General features: G+C 40.0%; 1 protein-coding gene and 1 long non-coding RNA gene across 2 annotated transcripts; both read right to left on the reverse strand.

Moving 5' to 3' along the window:
• Window positions 1–442: 442 nt before the first annotated feature.
• LOC138104779 (uncharacterized) lies at window positions 443–3,273 on the reverse strand. The gene is made up of 3 exons (XR_011148279.1): window positions 3,060–3,273; window positions 2,096–2,132; window positions 443–1,625 (listed from the first exon to the last, which is right to left on the reverse strand). It is a non-coding gene; the product is annotated as an uncharacterized lncRNA (long non-coding RNA).
• A 3,243-nt stretch (window positions 3,274–6,516) lies between these two features.
• On the reverse strand, window positions 6,517–20,787 carry GOLT1B (golgi transport 1B). The gene is made up of 5 exons (XM_069003511.1): window positions 20,660–20,787; window positions 15,674–15,765; window positions 13,767–13,945; window positions 10,526–10,607; window positions 6,517–9,173 (listed from the first exon to the last, which is right to left on the reverse strand). The coding sequence occupies exons 1-5, from the start codon at window positions 20,682–20,684 to the stop codon at window positions 9,135–9,137; spliced, it is 417 nt and encodes a 138-aa protein (XP_068859612.1). The 5' UTR covers window positions 20,685–20,787; the 3' UTR covers window positions 6,517–9,134.
• Between the last annotated feature and the right edge of the window lie 97 nt (window positions 20,788–20,884).

A 20,884-nucleotide genomic window follows, 5' to 3' on the forward strand; every position in this document is an offset into this window, starting at 1 on the left:
CAGTTTCATAAGGTCCTGCTGCCAATAGCCCTAGTTTGGCTGAATTAACACCCTTACCCTGAAAACTTTACAACTCATCAGCAAACTTTGTCCTTTCTCTGTTTGCCTCAGTTTCCCCTTCTCTCAGTTACAGACTCTCTCTTCTGTTTCTTAACTCTTACCCAATTAAAGAGAGCAACCATGAAAGCACCTTTCTTTTCTATGAGCCTTTGCTAAGAGACTTTGTCAAATGCTTTGGAAACCAAATTAGATGGTATCCATTGGACCTCTACTTCCTTTCAAGAAGTTTATAGATAGACAGGTCAGGATTGCCTTTCAGAAAAATCGTGCTGACTCTGCCTCTCAATGGCATATTTATCCCTATATCTTTTTGCATTTCTTATTACAGGTTGTACATTTTCTTCAGACTCACTTCAGTATCCTGAGTCCCTCTACCAAAAAAAAAAAAAAAAAAAAAAAAAAAAAAAAAAAAAAAAATCTGTTTGAGTGCAATTTTACTGTTTCCAGAGCTCAGTTTACCAGTCTGAACAATCAGCCCTTTTTTTAACTTCTCTGGAACATGCTCCACCCATAGAGGCACATTTCATCCTTAAACTGCTGCCAACTACTGAGGTACAGAGCAGAATCCATGGCCTGGGCAAAACTAAGAAATAGGAGAAGGAAAGGAAAAGAAGAAATATTATCTGAGCTACAGAGGAATTGTGGAAAGCCAAACCACTATTTATTACATATCTAGGATATGTAATAAAAAGAGATCTTTGTATTGATCTTTTGCTTTTATTCAGGGCCAAGCTGCAATGTAAAAGTCAAACCTGCAAATAAAAGTCAGAAAAAGGAGACCAAAACTCAGAAAAGCTGCACAACTTACTTTAAAAGTTGCATCTTGCTAAAAATTCCCAAAACCTGAAGTTGCCATTAGTAAATGTGCCATACCAGGTGTATTTTTGCAGGGATAGCTTGCATTACCTCAGTCTAGTTACAGTCCTTTATGTAACACTGCAGAAGTTACAAGGCAAGGGACACTAGATCTTTATCTCTAGTGATTCACTCAGTTGCATTGATCCTTCAGTAAGAAATTACATTTTCTACAGTCTAAATATTTAATTTTCATAAAACATTATTCATTTTAACGCTAGTTTTTCTATTAACACCAAGAATTCTGTGAATGCTTGACAGCACTGTTAAACTTTAGAAGTTTTAATAAGTAAATTTTTCACACATATGAGAGAATAAGGTAGTTTATATGCTCTGAGTTCAAAGTGTTTCCACAAGTTCTAGGGATTCATGAGGTGAAGAATTTGAGTCACACACATTTTGCAAACCAGACCTGAATAAGCTCACCTTTAAGCCACTGAAATATGAGAAACTACTGTTGTGGAAATGAAAAGGCTGTACGATACAAAGCCAAATGGGAAATGTTGAAAGTGGAAGCTTGTAGTTCTATAATTCTATAAGAATAAAGAGCAGAAACCCTTCTTGATACACTTTCCAAGGTTTCCTCTACAACCCTGGTTGTATCCTCTGAAGAGGACAGGGAGAAGGTGGGTAGAAACCAGGTTTTCCATGTAAGAGAAAGCTAGGATTCTGAGATTTTCTTCTTTCTTCTGAAATGGCATGAAAACTTCCTGTAGAATAATGTGGAGAAACAAAATTTGATTAAATCAAAACGTATCATTCAGACAAAGACTGTGCTTCAGTTTGATCCTGATCTTTCAAAGCTCTTTGTAATGTAATCTTTCAAAATGTGTTCCAAAGCTATTTAAAAAAATAATTGTATCTCTTCCAGAAATACCAGAATGTTATGTTTTGATCTTTGTGAAATACTTTACTTCTACTTTAGCTTTTTTACTAAAACTTAATCTTGCATAGTTTCTATGACTGCATGTAAGTGCATTGGCACAAATATTTAAAATAAGGAAACATCAACTTTCATCTACAATATTTTTCAGGGAAAACCTGTGTCTGTTTTCAGCCACAAAACTAAAACTCATAAGAACTATTAAGAAAGTAATTTCAGGACATGATGTCCATATAGCTGCCTTGCAGAACTGGGAATATAGTTGTGGAAAGCTTTTAAAGTGAGGGGAAGACAAACCTTTGGTTAAGTATCAGGTTGGTACTGTAGAAATCTCCTAAAAGAAAATAAAAAGCATTATGTAATTATTATACATGTATGTAAAGTATTATGTAATTATATACATATATGTGTTCAGATACGTACAAAATAGTAAGGTGGGATGTTTTTAAAATGTTTTTATTTTGGGGAAGGAGAGGTCCTTTAAAGACTGGTCGTTTGGGACTACAACAATGATGGGCGAAGCGGATGGTTGCAATTACTAGTCTTCCTTTTGGAAAAGGAGAAGAAAGTTAGGATTGTTTGCAGAAACAGAAAGAGGAAAGCACCATGGCCTGTCTCCTGCTGGAAGGGCTCGAGTGGGATGCAAGGTTTCAGGGGATGTGATTTGCAGATCAGCGAGATCTTTTTGCGGCAGCCCCCTCTCCCAGTACTCATTTCCTCGCTTCCATCCTCTCGCAATTTCCCCACGTCCTTGGCCATACCAGCCCCGCTGTGTGCGGGCTCTGCTGTAAAACCCATTAGCAGAGTGATCTGGGTGTAAAAAGCCCAGATAAAAAGCCCGGGAGTAGGAAGCGATTGTCGGAGATGCTGAAGGGAGGAAAGCGCCTCAGCTGGCGCCCTCACAAAGAGCACGGGCTGCACGATTACCCTCACAGAAAGAAGCATTAAAAACCAAGAGCCGGGAGAGGAGATAAAAAGGAAAGCAGCCACACAACATCTGACAACCAGGGAAATGCCGAGAAAAAGGCTGAAAGGAAAAGGCCTGCATGCGTGAGAGTAATTGGAACCAAATAAACACATCTCCCCCCTTTCATTCCCACCCTCTGAGGGAAACAGCATTTTACGCATTCCTCCTAAACAAGCACTTCGTGAATGTGTCGCTTACTTCTGCCCGCAGAGGCAAGAAAAACATCGCGCTCCGGGAATTAACCAAGAACAGAGTTCAACGTTTCTTCCAGCCTTCTGATTTCCAGCTACTCACCTCACCTCTGCCTCCTCAGGGGCTCTTCCAGAAGGTTCTGGGTGGCTGCACCTGCCTTATCCTAGTGTTGCCGGCCCCCAGCCCTGTTGGAATGGGACAGGCTTCCTGTAGGTCACATCTTCATCAAAGCAAAGCCTTCAAAAGGCTTTTAAAGGAGTTTAGGTGTTCCAGAGCTAGGAGTGGAGGAGACATAGGGTAAACAGCAGGGGCCAAACCCACCCCAGCTGGCTCTATTTGAGGCTTTAGCACCTGGGTCATGTGAACCCATTCACCTTTTAAAGGGAGTACCAGGATTCTTTGCTTGCCCATTTTTCCCATCTAATGTTACTCCCAAAGTTGTTTCTGTCTCCTACTCAGCCCTGCTTATTTTGCTAGTAGAAAAGTGAGAGGGGAAACACTTGATGTTTTGTGCAGTTGAGGGGTTTTTTTGAGGGGGGAAGAAGCAAGTGGAGGATAATTCTCCACACAAGTTCATAGAACAATAGAACTATTTAGGTGGGAAAAGACTTTTAAGATCACTGAGTCCAATCATTACCCAACACTTCCAAGCCCACCACTAAACTATGTCCCTGGGTACCACATCCACACTTGTTTTAAATACCTCCAGGGATGGTGACTCCACCACCTCCCTCGGCAGCCCATTCCAATGTCTAATCACTCTTTCTGTGAAGAAATTTTGCCTAATGTTGAACTTAAACTGCTCTGGTGCAGCTTGAGGCCATTTCCTCTTGTCCTGTTGCTGGTTGCCTGAGCGCAAAGCCCGACCCTCATCTGGCTATATCCTCCTGATGGGGAATTGTAGAGAGTGATAAGGTCTCCCCCAAGCCTCCTTTTTTCCTCAGGTCCCTCAGCTGCTCCTCACAGGACTTGTGCTCCAGACCCTTCACCAGCTTTGTTACCCTTCTTTGGATCACAAAGTTTGACAGTTAATGATAAAAGCCACTCAGCTGGAGCATCTGGAAGATTCACTGCAGAACTGCTTGGTTTCATTATAAAAACAAAATCAATATTCAAAGACTGACCTAATGGGTGTGTGGGTTTGGTGGAGTAAAACATCTGGATCCAAAAAAGCCTTATATTTAAAAGCAGTAGAATTAACTTGTAGAAATCAATGTGAAATCTTGATTTCTCTGATGTTACTGGAAGAGCTTTGGAGTGCCTGGAGAAAAGGAGGCAGCAAGGCAGCTGGGCTGTGCCAAAGCGGAAAGCCTGCTTTCCAGACGTCCCAAGTACAACCCGGCTGCTTCAAATCCTGCCAGCCCAGAGAGGGGCTGACGTGCAACATTTCGGCTCTGACAGTGCTCTATAAAAAGCTCAACATCCTCTTTTGTGCTCTAAAGCCCCACTGTGGTTCCCCAGTCTAAATTAAATCAAGCCTAAAAAGACTTCAGAAAGAAGTGCACAAAAAATCCAGTCAGGAAATTTCAAGCTGTTTTCCAGGTCCCGCTTACCAGCAATAGGACTCGGAGCTGTTAGCGTGCGCTGGGGCTGATTGAAAAGAAGACAATAAAAGGTATGTTTTGCCCTTGAGCACATCATCACTTGACCTCCTGCCCAGGTTTTGCAGGGACAGGGGCTCCATGCTGGTGCTCCCAGGGAGCCGGTGATTCCCCAAGCCCCCAGGCCCCTCCTGCTGTCCTTGACCCCGGGGCCTGTGAATTTCGCTTTCTCGTGGCTCCTCCTGGTGGCCGCGGGGGGACCCCTGACCGCGGGACCACCATGTCCTGTGATGCTCAGCTATGAGCCCAGTGCTTCTGTGAGCAGTAAGATACCCCAAACTTACATATTTTTAGAGGAGATCCACCACATTCCTCGGAAAAGCAGTACTCAATGGAAAATGGTGTCTGCTAGAAAGCATACAGCAGCACAGATGCTTTTTGGCAAGCGCATTTATTGGTATGCACTACCTCAGCAGGTAAACTGTTAATTACACTACCATTAATGACTGGTTACCAACACATAAATGCATTCCTATAAATAGATATTGCTCCATATCTCAGGTTATCAGTCATAATACTTCATCTGAGATAATGAATTCCACACCAAATTACCCCACAGTAGCCATGTCATTTTTCTGTGAATTGTTATATGTTTGAGGAAGATGTTATAGCATATAATTGTGGTGAAATTAGGCTTGGCGATGGATTACAGCAGCTGCAGAATCTCATTGTTGGGCTGAGCATGAGATCCAAGTCTTCTAAGAGATGCTTTAATGTGCCAAGATCAATACTAGAGGGGCAGAGCTTAGAACAAATGGGCCACAAGGGCCAAGTTCTGCTGGTAAATCAGTCTGGTAATGACATGCCAGTGATGTCACAGCTAGTACTGGCAGTCTGAAGGGTAGAACAGCCAAAGCGAGCCAGGACGTGGCAGCCAGAGAAGCAGAGATGGAAGTCCAAGGGCTAGCAATGACCTCTGAAGAGACAGCTGGGAGATAGATGTTTGGTTTAGGGATATGGACTACTCTCCAGTCTGACTGATAATCAATGATCCAGAAAGGCAACAAGGAGATGAATCTGTACCTTGAAATCTGATGAGTAAACAATTTAAAGTAATCCCATAAAACCTTGATTTTGACATCTGCCACAGGGACAGGATTCCTTTCTTTACACTGCTTTTGTCAGTGTAAAGTCACTAAACTGCATATGGTACCACATTGTGAGCAGCAACAAAGTCAAAGTATTCCCCGTTAATGAATGGCAACTAGTCACTGAAAGTAACTGGCCAGGAGCTACATACAGATTTAAAATTATACCTCTTATAGTTTAACAAATGGAACCAGACATTGCTGTGGGGTTTTTTTCCTCTTGAATTAGGAAGTGCCAGTTCTTTGGAATCCTTACTATACAAAGCAACTTTGGTCAAAGTTAGTTGAGAGGCTGGAACTTTGGTCAAATTAAGTTTTTAGGGTACTAACCGGTACATAGCACCAACACCTCAACAACCAGTTAAAAGCTTTGCTTTGCTGCTCTACTCCCTCTGTGAAAATCCTCAATGGGCCACAAGCTTGCAGAGCACCACTGAATGGTAAACCTGCTTATCAGGCCACTCTCTAGGACACAGGGAACTCATGGTCATATACTTGAACTAGACTAAAAACCTGCTCCAAGATCTAGACACATGCTCCTTTTCTCCTGAAGTTTCACAGTTGTTTCCTCAGAAAAAAAAAAGGAGGTAGTCTCCCAAGTAACTGAAATTTCATGTTTTGTTGTGCTGTGCTCAAAACTGGAACTTGAAAAACTAGGGGGATGCTTATGTAAAAGATTTGTTGTAAAAAAGGGAGGAAACCTTTCCATTTAACATTAATCCAAGCCCCTACTTACTGTAAAAGCCACAACAGTGTAAGACAGCCAAGCAGTAACAGCTTGTACTCCCGACCCTCTGGAAAGGAAAACTTGTCAACAGACTTTCATGTGCAGACAAAGACACAAAGACAAATTATAAAAAAGGTACCCATTTATTCAAGGTATGACAAGGATATTTACAGTATTCATTTTCTCAGAGTAAGATCCATCCTTACGAGTTTTAAAGCAGCAATTATAAATTACATTTAAAAGGGGAAACATTCCAAGCATGTTTCTGTTAAGAGATATTTTTACAAGGACAGAAACACTTTAAGGCTAAGTTGTTTTGACCTTTGCTGCCACCCACATTTATCTTGGCAAAGCCATCTCAAAGACAAGATTACCTTGAGGGGTAGACTATGCTAAATTCAACATACAATTGTGTTCCCTCTGATGCTTTTCACAACAGTTCACATGTGACAAAAAATTGACTTTTGATTAAAAACAATGAATTAAATATAAATGAGATGACCTGCCTATACCCCAACTTTTCAGAGGCAAAAGATCATTCACAGCAACACAAGATCATCCACAGCAACACATTAACCACCTCCAAAAGACATCATCAGCTTTCTTGTTGATGAAGGTACTTCAGCTTACCAAGTAAGTTGCTGCAGCCAGAGAGAAATCACAGTCACGTGGTACAATCCACCTTTCCTATCGCATTATTTTTCAAGAGAGAAGAATGAAAACCTTCAGGTAGCTGATTTCTAAGGTAAATGATGAACACTGTCTGCTTTAGACAGCACTTGGTTCCCACAGCACAGACTAGTGCCCTATCACAGAAAACAGGACAAGTTGGCTAAGCTGCTGTAGTGTTATTCTCTAGTCACTGTAACACTCAACAGAGCTATAGGAGCAGTTAAAATTGGGTTATCTAAAATGGTTTATCTCTTGAGGTAGAGCCCACAAGTCATATTTACTCCTGTCTGTAAACTGTAATGCACATGCCATCAAGCAAATATAGCCATTTTTGGTCATTTGTATAATAAACCCACTTATTTTTCAGATATTATTAATTATAAAATAACAGCTTTTTTTTTTCTGAATAATTTTGTGCCTCTTTTAGAAGAAAGCAAATTAAGTATTTATGATAGCAGATTGTGGCTATTTATACATTTGCAATGAAAAAACCCCATGTTTTATACAAATAAACTTCAAAGCAACTTTCAAAAGGGTTGATACATAAGGATTCTTTTAACTTAAAACTTATTTTGGAAAATTCCAATTTTAACTGCATAATAAGGAAAAAACCAAAACAAACAAACAAAAAAACCCACAAAAAACCCAAAAAAACCCAGTCATTAGACCTTTAGGCTAGATAGCTACTTTTAATACTACATTGGGTAATTGGTTCAGGATTACATGAAAGGGAAAAGAAAGTGAAACGCAACAGAACCACCCTCCCCCCCCCCAGCCTGCACAAACACAATTCACTGAATGAGCCCGGTTTGTTAGGTGAGGACACTGTAACTAAGACTATTGAAAGTGCACAATGTTTAACATTCCATGAGAAGCAGAAACGTGACCCATGCTTTAGGAGGGGACATTTATTCCAGGTTAGCCAAGAATCCTCTATAAAAACAAAGCTGTTTCTGTAACCAAGAAAAATTGTTTGAAGATAACCAGATAACCCAGTAACAAGTTACAAACACATGGAGATTGGCACTTGATCTTTAGTCAGCTCCAGACACTCAGTTTTCTCCCCAGAGACTCACATACACAGAACTTTAGGTTTCCATTTTATTACCGTAAAAAATAAAAGTCAATTTGTAGTTCCAGAGTAAACAAAGAAAGCTTAGTTTCAAACTGTTTAAAAACAAAGCTCAAAATTCTGATAAGTTACATTTCACAGGGTTCACATCAGCACCTCAATCTAATGCATTTTTTTGTGAACTAAGTGTATTTCACAAAGTTTTCATGTTAGTGACAAGGGGCTACATTCTCATCTGGATGCACATGTAACAAGGCTCAAGGAGAACAACCTGGAAGGACTGCAAGTCAGCTGCCAGAGTTCCCCACTGAGCTCTACATGTTCAGAACCAACATTTAAGACCAAAGTTATTAAAGATTGACCTTTTGCATATTCCAAAATGGAAGGCAAATACAATCAACTAACATTTGGCTTTGAAACACTAAGATAACAATGCTGTATTTCAGCCAGATATTTACAAAAATGTTTACAACAGAACTGTGTAGGGTTTCCTTTTTATTGACACTTATAGATGAAAGTCATCTTAACCTTCATGCAAAGATGCATCTCTTGTTACACAAGAAGTTTCCTGTTTGATTTTTTGCACTCTGAGGATAGCAAGCAGAGGGTTGGGTAAATTTGGGTCACCCTTAAAAATGTAGGCCTGTTCGCTCTACTGCACCTTCAAAATAAGGAGGTAAAGGACAGGCACTGTTAATTCCACAAGGGTTCATTGCCTCTAGCATGTTTTCCAAAACCAACAAAAACAGTCTTGAACAGTTGTAACATGGGTTATTCCATGACTTTCCCCTCTTCAGTTTGCTTCCTGAACTCTGGAGTTACTTTCCTAGAAGCATACTTGCCGAGCTTCTTTTCTAATGTATATTGTTGACTATACATTTTAAATTAAACTGTTATGTAAAGAATGTAACAAGCTTTTTCCTTTGTACACAACTTAATCTTTGTGCTGAGTATTCTTCAAAGGGATTTTATAAATAATACAGTAAAAGTTTAGATCAGTCTTCCACCCTCTCATCATTATACCATGTTGTTGCTTTCTCCAACTTTATCTACAAGCTGTGGAAAAGAAGACAAAAAGGTTTTAAGCTGATGACATTTATATACAGTGAAGCTACTCTCAAATAGTGCTTGCTACTTACACAGTTAGTATGTGACTGGAAATGAGAGTCAAGTAGTACTCACCAAGGTCTCATGGTTTAGGTTTGTGAAAACCAAAATTCTTACAATTGCAATTGTGTTTCTGCATGACATGTTTTTCTCATATAGACATTAACAGTGCAACATGAAGATGCAACAGAATGAGAAAGGAAATAGAAGAATGCAGAAAACACTGCCAGCTTAATGGTTAAAACAAAACAATACAATCTCAGCCACACATGCATTAGTAGACCAAGGAAGATATTTCAACTGACCATTACTGTGGATTCTCTTCTGAGCCTACGTAGGCTTTGAACAAAACATTAACAATTATCTTTTAAAAATAAGATTTAACCCCATTATGATCAAACTGAATATGATTAAGATCAATTGACAAATGAAACATTCAATTGATCATGAATTATGAGCCACAACTTGGCCTAACTGTGAGATTGGAACAGATGATCTGGAACACTCATTTTTAAAAACCAGCCTGTATGTATCTAAGTTATTCACACTATTAATTTTTAGTAGTAGCTATTAAAACTGTTACTTTCAAAATGAGTATTACAAATGCTTGTGTTAAAAATACATACCAAAATTAGCACAGTAAAAGTAGTTGACTGAAACACCCTGGATTAGCATGTTACTGGTACCTGTTAATTGTCTTCAAATCCCTGGCCATTTGGTTAAAAAAATGGAAAACTCCATTTGAAAAAATACAAATCTTAGTAATAAAAAGATGTACCCTGATGCACCTTAATAAATATGTCTGATGAATGACTATGCATCATGAGAATTTCTGGGTTCACCATACAAGCTGCAACTTAATATTGAATTCCACTGTTTGCTTTTACAGGCCACTTTTCATAAGTCCACCCAAATACTGCACCGCGAATGGTATCCTCCTCATTGTACAGACAGGAGAAGAGGCCCAGGGCAGTAGCAGAATTTACCTATCTGGTCACCCAGGGCCAACAGCAAAGCATGAAGAAACCCAGCATTGCCAGTCACAATGCAGGGCTCTTCCCACTTCACTACCCGTGAGCAGGGGCAGCTTCTGCAAACGTGTCCTTTTGTTCCTTTTACACCTACAAGTCTCTCCCTGGGAATGAATGTGATGTGTATGGTGCAAGAACTGTACAGGAATGCGCTTGAAGTCACTGCTCCAAAGTAATATTTGCTTTATTTTTGATGCATTTCAACTAGTGCTAATCAGTGGAATAAAAACCAGAACAAACTTCAATTGTTGCATGAAATACCAAACTTACCGAGCTTATACCAGGTAAATTCAAGAGATATCCAAGAACTGGAACTCTTCTAATAAAGCCAACCACCACAGGAAAGAAGCCCCTTTAGGTAAGATATCAGAAGATTGCATTAGTTTTTATAATTAATTTTTTCTCATATTGCTATAACATGAAAAAAATAGCAGGTAATTTTAAAACCAAGATTACATAAAATCTTGCAACTTGTTAGCAGCACTCTTGTTTACCAAATATATCAACACACATTCAGCAGAGAAAGGAAAAAAACAGGAAAGAAATGGTGTATTTTTAAATGGATTTAATTTTCTTTGTAGCTGGCAACTCTCAGTCAAAAAGTAACTCAAGTGAGAATACCCAACTTAGTCAGCAAAACTGATTTCTCAAAATTAGCATATATATGTTGAGATAATTACTTTCTATATTATAGAAAATACATTCAAGACCCACTGTAGAAACAAGTGAAGTTAGTTCTGAACAATTAAAGCCATGTACGGTACTCTTTACATTAACTAAAGAAAATGGAGCATGACAGAGCTGTGTATTCATTTATTTCCCAAATTTAAGTAAGCAGTTTTGATGCCTTTTCCTGGTCTTAAAATCAAGAGTCATACACGGTTAGAAGAGGAAAAGGGATTTTACCTTGGTATTTATTTTAAGGATCCTTGGGGTCACACAGCCAGGTTGAATGCACTGAAATGCACCCAGCAAAATGCCCACCCCAAAAGATCTGGTATAACATTATAGGTGTTACTAATTAGCATATCTACCAAAGATTCCCCAATGAGAGGCTTCAATGACCTCCCCTCCCCAAGAAACCTTCCCTTGGATGATTCTATCTTAGTTTACAAAATGTGTTCTGGAGAGGACCTTGGGGTCTGATCCCTAACTACGAAGCTTCTAAAATGTTTAGTTTCCTAGCTTGACAAACAAGCCCAAGAATGTAGGCCAAAAACCACCAAGAATACAGAAGTTGTAAAGGGGTATAAAAAGGGTATAAAAGAAAAGGCAAAAAATTATCATGGCATCAGTTTGAATCATGACCCTAGGGATGTTGCCTGGCATAGCTGCTATGGTGTAGCCCTTGCACTGCCCACTTAATCTCTGCAGCAGAAAAACAAATTTTCTGTGGCAGTATCTCAGCTGTTTGCAGCCAGCTGGTGGCATTCCCAGCGATCTCGTGTTGAACATTCCCTGCGTGGAATAAGGATTAACATTCAATGAGGCCTCAGCCACAGTGAAACAGTGAAGTTTCACAAGTCATCATCCTCTTCACCACACAGCTAAGAACTATTTGCTGGGTAATATCCATACTGGTAAGGGGGTTTTTTGATATATTTTTTTTTTTAGAAACCAGATAATTTCAGTAGTCCAGTAAGTTGTGATGCAGGGCAAACCACTTGTAACAGATTAAAACAACTGCTGTATGCAAGAATAAAGAATACAGTACAGCAGGGATAATACGTCAGCCATAACTCTGCACACCTATAATCTGAACAAGGCTCCAAAAGCACCTTAGATTACAACAACTGTCCCACAATAGCCAGGTCAGTTTTCTGCTATGCAACCAAGCAGCAGAATAAATGGAACAGTATAAAGGAACAGTATAAAATGATGCTTGAGGAAAGACTTCATTTCTAACTTCTGCAGAAAGGAGCAAGTTGCTGACAACATGATGATGGTTGAAGTCAACAAGGTTGAAGCAAAACAAAAAGCTTTGCTTGAAGTAGTCACTAGCCGACCTTGAAGCAAGGGATTTAGATTCTATCAACTATTAAGCACTGGAAAAGATGGTCACAGAATCATGGAATCATCAAGGATGGAAAAGACATTTAAGATCATTCAGTCCAAACCACTGGTCTCCAGATGCTTTAAATTAAAACAGATCAGATGGAATTATCTATCCCTTGTTGATACCCTTCAGGCTAAGGGATTGTCCTAGGGGTAATTATTGATCTTTTATAAACCTCTCAACATTATTTTACCTTGCTAGCACCACTAGATAATCCATAAGCATATCTGCTTAGACATAGTACCTTATAACTCTTCTGAGATCTTTTAAAAGGAGAGTGTTTTGTTGGAAACACATTCTACGTGCTTTGTACTGGCTGATTAAACCAAGCACTACATGCAAGAAGTGACAATGTATTCAGTGAAATACTGTGATTATCAAAGCACTTGCAGTGACAGAATTCACAGTAACACAGAGTAGAACAATAAGAAATACATTAAACCCACAAAATACATTTTCTGAAATTTCACTGTCTTCAGTAGGAGCCAAGTTCAGATTTGTTTTTAAAAATAAACATTTTATCTGAACTAAATACCAGATTAACATATGCTTTTACTGAGTACAAAAAGAGCTCCATGAGAACAGTGGTTTCACTTTGATTAACAGGACAGTATTATTTAGCCATTCACTGAACACTTTAGGGTCTGAAACTTGATCAATAAGCATTAGTGAAACAGTCTGCATCGGGACAGAAGTCCAAGAACAACTAGAAGCCTCCCTTTCTACTTTTTTGCGTACTTTTTGCTTTTTTCTGTAGGGAAGCATGGAAACTTCAACCGTGGAAATAAAGATAAAAATACAGATATCTGTGCAGGTTGTAACAAGTCAAATTCTTTCACTATTACAGTTGCATTTATAAAGAACTTAAGTGACACATTGTGAGAGTTATACATGTTTCAAGATGGCTGTTAAAAAAGTTAGAATTTCCATTTTTCTTTAACTCAGTCAAGATACTGCTAACCCAAACAAGCAGTTCTGATTCTAAGGCACAATTGTAAAGAAACATGACAGAAAACATCTTTTCCCTGGGCTGCCATAATGATGAAATGGTAAGGTTACAAACCTAGAATGGTAGTAACTAAATATTTTGCCCTGTTTGTTAAAGAAAGGAACAAACTCCCCACCAAAAAAAGTACCAAGTATCCCTTTTCTGTGAGGAAATATTTAGACTTCACACTGCTAACAATTTGGGCTCCCACATGTTTTGAAGCTTTACAATTCTTTGGTTATACATCAACATTATTGAAGTCACTTTGGTAAATGTCTCACAAACATCAGCAGATTTGAGTCTTGGAAAAATACTTACCAACTTGTAAATAAACAATTTCACATAAAATCTGACAAAAATGAACATTTAAAGGACGCTGCTTTCTCAACTCTAACACAGAAACACTACATGAACACATTTATTCCTAGATACACCAACATAGAAAGTTATTTTCAAACAAGACTTACCTGAACAATAGGAAGAACCCATAAATTTCAAGGATCATTCCTATTAAAGGCCAACCAATGAGAACTATGAGCACACCACCCAGGAAGAAGCCCGTTGCTTTCATTTTGTGTTTTTGAAAGAAGAATCTGAATGTTCTTTCTAAACCAATAACAAAAGACAAGCCAGCCACAAATAAAACCTAGAAAAGACAAAAACAAACCAAAGAAAGAAAATAGGTAATTATGTTCCCAAGTACAGGATGTAGACATACATATATATATATTTTAAAAAATTAGACTGCTTTTCTTGCACGACTTCTAATACCAAAAGACAGATGGTGAGAATGAATTTACTATTGATTTTCTTTTGTAAGGTCCATCTTAAAGCACTTGTAGCTCTCAACTGCTTGAAAGTAAAGAGTCTATCCTTTGTGGTCACTGCCAAACACACTCAAGACAAAAGACCTGCTGACAACAGGTATATCTGCCTTGTCACATACATACAGTCTTTACCACAAGTGGTGCTGAAGCTTTGTACTACTGACAGCAAAGGTTCCTGAAAACTAAGAACACACATAAAAGCACCTGTTCTGTGTCACTGAATCTTCAACAGCTTGTACTGATCTACTCATAGTGCAAAACCAGAGAAGGAAAACAGCTGAAAAGTTGTTTTTTACTGTGTAGAGCCTTTTTACTGTTTATTTATTTGTTCCAGTATAGACTGAAAGCTATCACACTAGTCTCAACTAGTTAGAACTACTTCTGGTGTCCTGCAGCAACAGGACTCATAATTATTTCAGCTTGTAAGCACACATCTGGGTAACATTTTTGCTCAGAAAGCGATGGCATCTCAGATTTTACTCAAGATTATTTTACTCAAGTTTAAGTTTGTACAGTATTTAATTAATCACTGTCTTAGAACCTCCTATCCTTTCTGATAAAACTTTTTTTTAATAAAAACAACTCTCTGCAAGGATACAGAACCTTTTCTTGCATTATCTTTGGTTACCACATAGCCTGTCATTGTCTCTTCCTACCTATGTTTTCATCATTTTCCCTAAACAGGATCTCGTATTTCCACCTTACATTAGGAAAAGAAAAAATAAGCATTATTTAATTTTTCACTCTTCCACTGCACACTTGATTTGATGGTTCATAACAATGCTTCAGCTAATGCATTCAAATTCAGATACACTATTTTGTATTTTCCTTCAGTGAATCTCAGTATTTGAAAATGAAACTGATCTGTTTTGACTGCAGACTTTTAGGCATCAGCATGAGGGGGTGAACCTCTACCAACCAGGCTGTGCTTTGGCTGGCTGGCAAAGCTGAGAACAGCGGAGACACAGAGATTATCACATGCAGAAAACACCCTGTCATTTTATATTTGGATTGGAAATTTCGTGTACCAGAACGAGGATTTATTTTCTGTGCTGCTTTGACCAACAACTTCTATTTGGTAAAAGCTGAAGATACTGAATCTCTCCTTATGAAGGGGGTCTGGCTCTTCTAAAGCCAGAACTGTCAGCAATTCATACTTCTTTCTTTCCTCATGCGGCACTGCAAAGCTACATTCACTAGCACATACTTAATGATTCTTATCCAAATATATACTTAAATTGACAGTTATCTTAGAGGATCACAAAAAATCACATTGCAGCAGCACAACAACTGTGGAACAAGCTGTTTCTTGTCTACCAACATCCCACAGGCCTGACCCAAGGTGATACTCACATCAGTGTGAGCTGTTCTAACCTCAATCAGGAAAAATGAATCACTCCTATCACTGAACACAACTCCTCCTTTATACCAAATCACCACAGTAATCTTTGTCATGCAGCTTCAAACTGGTAACATACTCTTCTATTTTTAGTTTATCTTTAATAGATCACATACTTGATTCTAAGCAGTGCAGAAAAGGCACTTACATTTCCAATAGCCAAAAGAGCTTTATCAAAGAAGAGTATCATTCCAAAGAAGAGGAAAAACACTCCAAAGCCTGTTAGTCCCATTCCAATCTCTGAAAAAAAAGCAAATTTAGGCACATAACAAAACATGGTACCAAGATAAAGTCATACATAAAAATCGGGAAAAAAATTAGAACATCCAATCTAAAGACATTTTAAATTTAGAAACTTCCCTGAGTGTACAAATATCATAAATCTTGTAGATACCAATTACTTCAAGAGACAGATCTTTGGAAGCTGTTTATCAAAAAAGTCCATATTTGGAACTAGACACTGAAATTGAATGCAACCAAAAGCAATGCATACATAGGGCAAAGACATATATCCCTTTTGATTAATTGCTAGTATGGAGAAAAGGGTTGCTTTGTAAAGAGAAAATCAAACTTTGTTTTCCAGATTAGATCAGTTGGTCAGTACACAGTGCAAATAACACCAAGGTTGTGGGTTTGATTCCCGTACGGGTCATTCACAGAAGAACTGGACTCAATGATCCTTGTGGATCATTGTGATCCTTCCCTTTCAACTCGGAATATTCTGGAACATGCAGATCTTATCCCATTATCTTTAGCACAGTAATGTAAGTACCCTGGTTCTCTTCATCCTCCTGAGACCTCATGTTCAATTGCCCATAACCTTGCATAGCAGTCCAACTCCCCCCACTTTCCAGATGGAACATAACTTGAATGAATCCTTCAGGAGTTTTCCAAGCTACACATGTGCTGACAGCTATCAGACACTAGCCTGGGTCTCCAGACAACTGCCAGTTTTCACAAAACTATTAGATAGTAAATATTGAGGGATTCATGTTCAATTATATTTTTCATGCTTAATATTTCATTTTTCATAATTAAATGATAGATTTATATTACTCATAGGTACAATATCTCTAGACTGCCAGTGTTGTATAGCAGTTTCATTTTATGAAATTTTTCATTTTATGATCTTAATTTGTAGATTTTTTTAAAATAGCTTTTGTACTTTACATATTTGCTTCTATTGTAGGCTGGGCAGTGCTGGGTTAACAGTTGGACTCAATGCTCTTAAAGGTTTTTCTCCAATCTAAATAATTCTATAAACTTCGAATTCTGCAAAGGATGCTCAAGAAATACTGGGAAGCCAAGAGTAGGATGGAAGGTTTGTATGAGAAACCAGGCTAAAAATGTCAAGCTATGATTAAAACTACCATTTGATAACAGCCTCTAAAGTATCTTGAAGACTGCTCTTAGAAATAATACATCCTGCTTTTAATTTTAAATCTCTAAAGCCTTCCTTTGACTCTCACACAGACTGAATGAGAGAGAAAAACCAGGAACAGCAGCAACACGTCTGCAAAAACACAGGCATTTATTATTGCTTTCCCTGGGAGCAGACAATTTAGAAACCTATAGAACACAAAAACAGCTTAGCAAAACCAGCCCTAATACTACAGACAGGCTGGCAGCCCAGTATGTGCCCGTATATATGTGTATTTTGAAATTCCAAATAGTTTTGCATAGCCTGTCCTGAAACAAACAAAAAACCACACCCACAATCACAGCTTTCAGTGCTACTGTTGGCAGATCTACCTCAATATATTTTAATTGCACTTAGTAGGTGTAGTTGGTCATTTGTTGTCACTTGATGAGCTTGGGAGTAAAGGAGGATAACCATGCCTGTTTCAGGCCTGTTTCCAAGTAGTTATTGGAAATACATTTCAAAACAGCTCAAAGAGATTTGTCCCAGCAACATGCCACTCCCCAAACTTCTGTAAGGGCTTGGCTTTCAGCATGGCTGCAGAGCACATGCTGTTAGAGCTGTAGTTCTGTAGTATTGCCTGCCACTTTAAACTGTTACTATGAGCATTTTAACACCCCACAATTAAAACCACTAAGTAACTCAATACAATCAATTTACTACAGGCACTCTCTGTACTTGTTTACAATGAAAAATGGAACTGCAAATTGTATTCTCCATCGATCTGCTGACTGAAGGCAATATAACAATTGCAACTGCCCTTTTCTCTAGTACTCTTTACTTCAGAAGAGCAGAAACAATCTGTATTCTGGAGGGAAAAAACTTGGAGGCAGGACTCCAGGCGAATTACCAGCTGCCAGCAAGATAAATATGCAGTCATGGGAAGTGAGGATTCACTCCTCCCGCAGACACAGCACAAGGTATGGATCTGGCAAGGAGGCAGAGGCCAACTCCCAACAGCTGCTGCAATCACCACTCTGACACTTCTCTAATCACCCGAAACGTGTTTGTAATCACTTCTGCCACAATGGATTCTGATTCACTTCAGAAGTCGCCCATATTCTCTGGTTAGTGGAGGGAAAGGGAAAAAAGATAAAGGAACATTATTCTCATTATCCCAAAATAACTGCTGGAAGAAGATGAATGGTCCACGACTATTATCCTCTGGTGCTGATATCTCAGCAGAGGGTGTTACTGACTTGATTTATATCAGAGTTTGGAAATATATTTAACTACCGTTCTTAGAGGAAGGAAAAGAAAAAGTGCTGGCATTTTGTATAAAATCTTTTCAACAACAAACTATGAATATTTATAGAGGGAGCACACTATTTTTAAATGCTTTCTCCTTTGCCAGAAGAGCTTTCCCACATTAGTCAAATACAACATATCAATGCCTAGAAATGCAGAAACACACACTAGCCAGCTTGCATTTATTCTGATTATGATTTCCTGAGACAAGGGATCAAACCTTCATCAGTGTTTCTCCAGAAATTCCATAAGCTGTGCAAGAGTGCTGCAGCACTGTGTCAAAACATCTTAGTAGATATTAAGATTAAAAATTAAGATACATTGCTTGTGAAAAATTAGGGCAGACAATGCACATCCCCAGTCTTTAATAGTGCACTATACAGTGCAAATAAAAAGGAATTGTGTGCTATAGGCTCCCAGAAGACAAAAACGAATACAATTTATATTCAATGTATAACTATTATTTTGCTAGCAGTATTTTTCAGTATTGAAAATTTAATTTGGGAAAAGCCAAGTGCATTCTTTTGCAATTACTGGTGGTTTATAACACCATTCAATGCACCACTTAAAATTATTTTCTAGACTACAGATGCAAAATTAACTTTCCAAACATCAACCAATGCAGTGGTTCTCTCTAGGTATTTATCACACTACTCCACCAGTGACTCTCTGGCTAACTCTGTATTTTTCCAGACAGCCATGAGTTTTAAAATATCTGATGAACTATCTTCAGAATTTCAGAAAAACTGAAAAAAACCCCAAACCCTTAAAACCCCTAAATGTCACAGTATTTTATTTACTACGCTTGTCTCTGGCATTTAAAACCAACAGTCTTAGCAGTGGAAATAGCTGAAGGTCCCAAATGAGGAGCTAAGGAAAAGAAAAACAGTGAGTCTCTCTCTGAAGAGATTTTTCTTTTTCTGCCTAACAAATACTCCAGACGGGAAGTTAAAGGCAAAAACAATGACCACAAGGGCTTAAACATTCAGAAATCTAAAAATTAACCCCAAGGGTTAGTACTCATTCCAGTAGCAGCACAATATCTGAATATCTCAAGAAATCATTGACCCTGAATGCTGCTAGACTCTGCTGCCTGTCTTCATCCTTGGCCTTAACTGGCTCTCCAATACCTCAATTTCCAGTATCCTGCTATCAAACTTGGTTATTTTAACTTTTTTTTTCTAAATTTTTCACACCATCCTCCATAACTGATGCTGTGGTGCGTACCAGGCAGACTCATATCCTTCTGTGGCAATCATAAGAGAAATGCATCATACATGAGATGGTAATTTAAATCAAAGGCCCAACGTTGTCCTTTATCTTGCAGTTTAAGCTGTTATCACAGAATCACAATTGTTAGGGCTGGAAGGGTCCTCTGGAGATCACCCAGTCCAACCCCCGGTGCCAAGGCAGGGTCACCTGCAGCAGGTGACGCAAAAATGTGTCCAGGTGGGTTTGGAATGTCTCCAGAAAGAGAGACTCCACGCCCTCCCCGGGTAGCTCTTCCAGGGCTCTGCCACCCTCAATGGGAAGAAGCTCTTCCTCATCTTCAGGTGAAGCTCTGCCTTTTAGTTTACTGCCATTCCGCCTCATCTTGTTGCTGGGCACCAATTTCTTTCATCTCTATTTCCAAGTACTTCAGTGGAAACAAAACTATGGCCACATACAAGTATTTTTAAAGCCATTTACAGAAAATTAAGTGGTTCCAGACCACTGACGTCCACAGGGAGGCACACGGGAGGATACGAGCTAAGCGTTACTTTCTTTACTGCTCAGCTTTCATTCATTCATTCATAGTGATCAGTCAAGGTGTGACGGGTACAAACCCACAGAGGCGCTAGGTTAGATATCAGAAAGAAATTTTTTCCCGTAAGGGTGGTCAGGCACTGGAACAGGTTGTCCAGAGAAGCTGTGGATACCCCATTCCTGGAAGTGTCCAAGACCAGGTGGGACGGGGCTGTGAGCAACCTGGTCTGGTGGAAGGTATCCCTGCTCATGGCACGGGGTTGGAACTCAATGATCTTTAAGGTCTCTTCCAACCCAAACCATTCTGTGATCCCACCACAGCACACCGAGCACTCCAAGCCCCAGACAAAAGCCGGCCGCGCTGGTGACAGAGCTCTCCTACGGGCGAGGGACCCTGCCGAGCTCTCCATCCCATTTCCCTTTCCGTGCTCCCCGCCAGCTCACGGTACCGCCGCACCGGGCCGCCGCGGCTTCCACGGCGGGGATGCGGCCGTGAGAGCTGCCCCCCGCCCCTGCCCGCTCCCACCCCGCCGCTGGCTCCAGCCGGTCTGCAGGGGCCCAGCCGGACGCTGCTCGGCCGCTCCCGGGAGGCCCCGCCGCGGACAAAGGGTGCGGGCCCGGCGAGCCCGGCCGCCCTGGGACCCCCTGCCCCCGACGCCCCCAGCCCCGCAGCGGGCGGCCCCTCCCCGCTTCCCCCCCAGGAGCGGCGCCAGAGCTTACTCTGTGTGTCGGACAGGGAGATCATGGTGGCGGCGGGCCCGGGAGCAGGACCGGGATCAGGACGAGCGGGAGCGGGACCAGCGGGAGCGGCGGCGGCCACGTCTTCCGGAAACACGCACCCCGCCGGATGAGAGACGCCCGCCGATTGGTCACGCCAGCCGCCAATCAGCAGCCGCCTTGTATCGCCGCTCGGGCGCGCTCCCCCGCCCACGGCCCGCGGCCTGC

The sequence above is a fragment of the Aphelocoma coerulescens genome, chromosome 1A (assembly GCF_041296385.1).
Source record: "Aphelocoma coerulescens isolate FSJ_1873_10779 chromosome 1A, UR_Acoe_1.0, whole genome shotgun sequence".
Lineage (NCBI taxonomy): Eukaryota > Metazoa > Chordata > Aves > Passeriformes > Corvidae > Aphelocoma > Aphelocoma coerulescens.

What these genes read in the sequence shown, in the direction of transcription:
- GOLT1B (XM_069003511.1), bottom strand. Translation starts at nt 20,684, where the DNA reads ATGATCTCCCTGTCCGACACACAGA. An exon ending in CTCTTTTGGCTATTGGAAAT is followed by an intron (nt 13,946 to 15,673) that starts GTAAGTGCCTTT and finishes TGTCTTTTCTAG; the next exon opens with GTTTTATTTGTGGCTGGCTT. An exon ending in GGGTTCTTCCTATTGTTCAG is followed by an intron (nt 10,608 to 13,766) that starts GTAAGTCTTGTT and finishes TCTTACCTAAAG; the next exon opens with GGGCTTCTTTCCTGTGGTGG.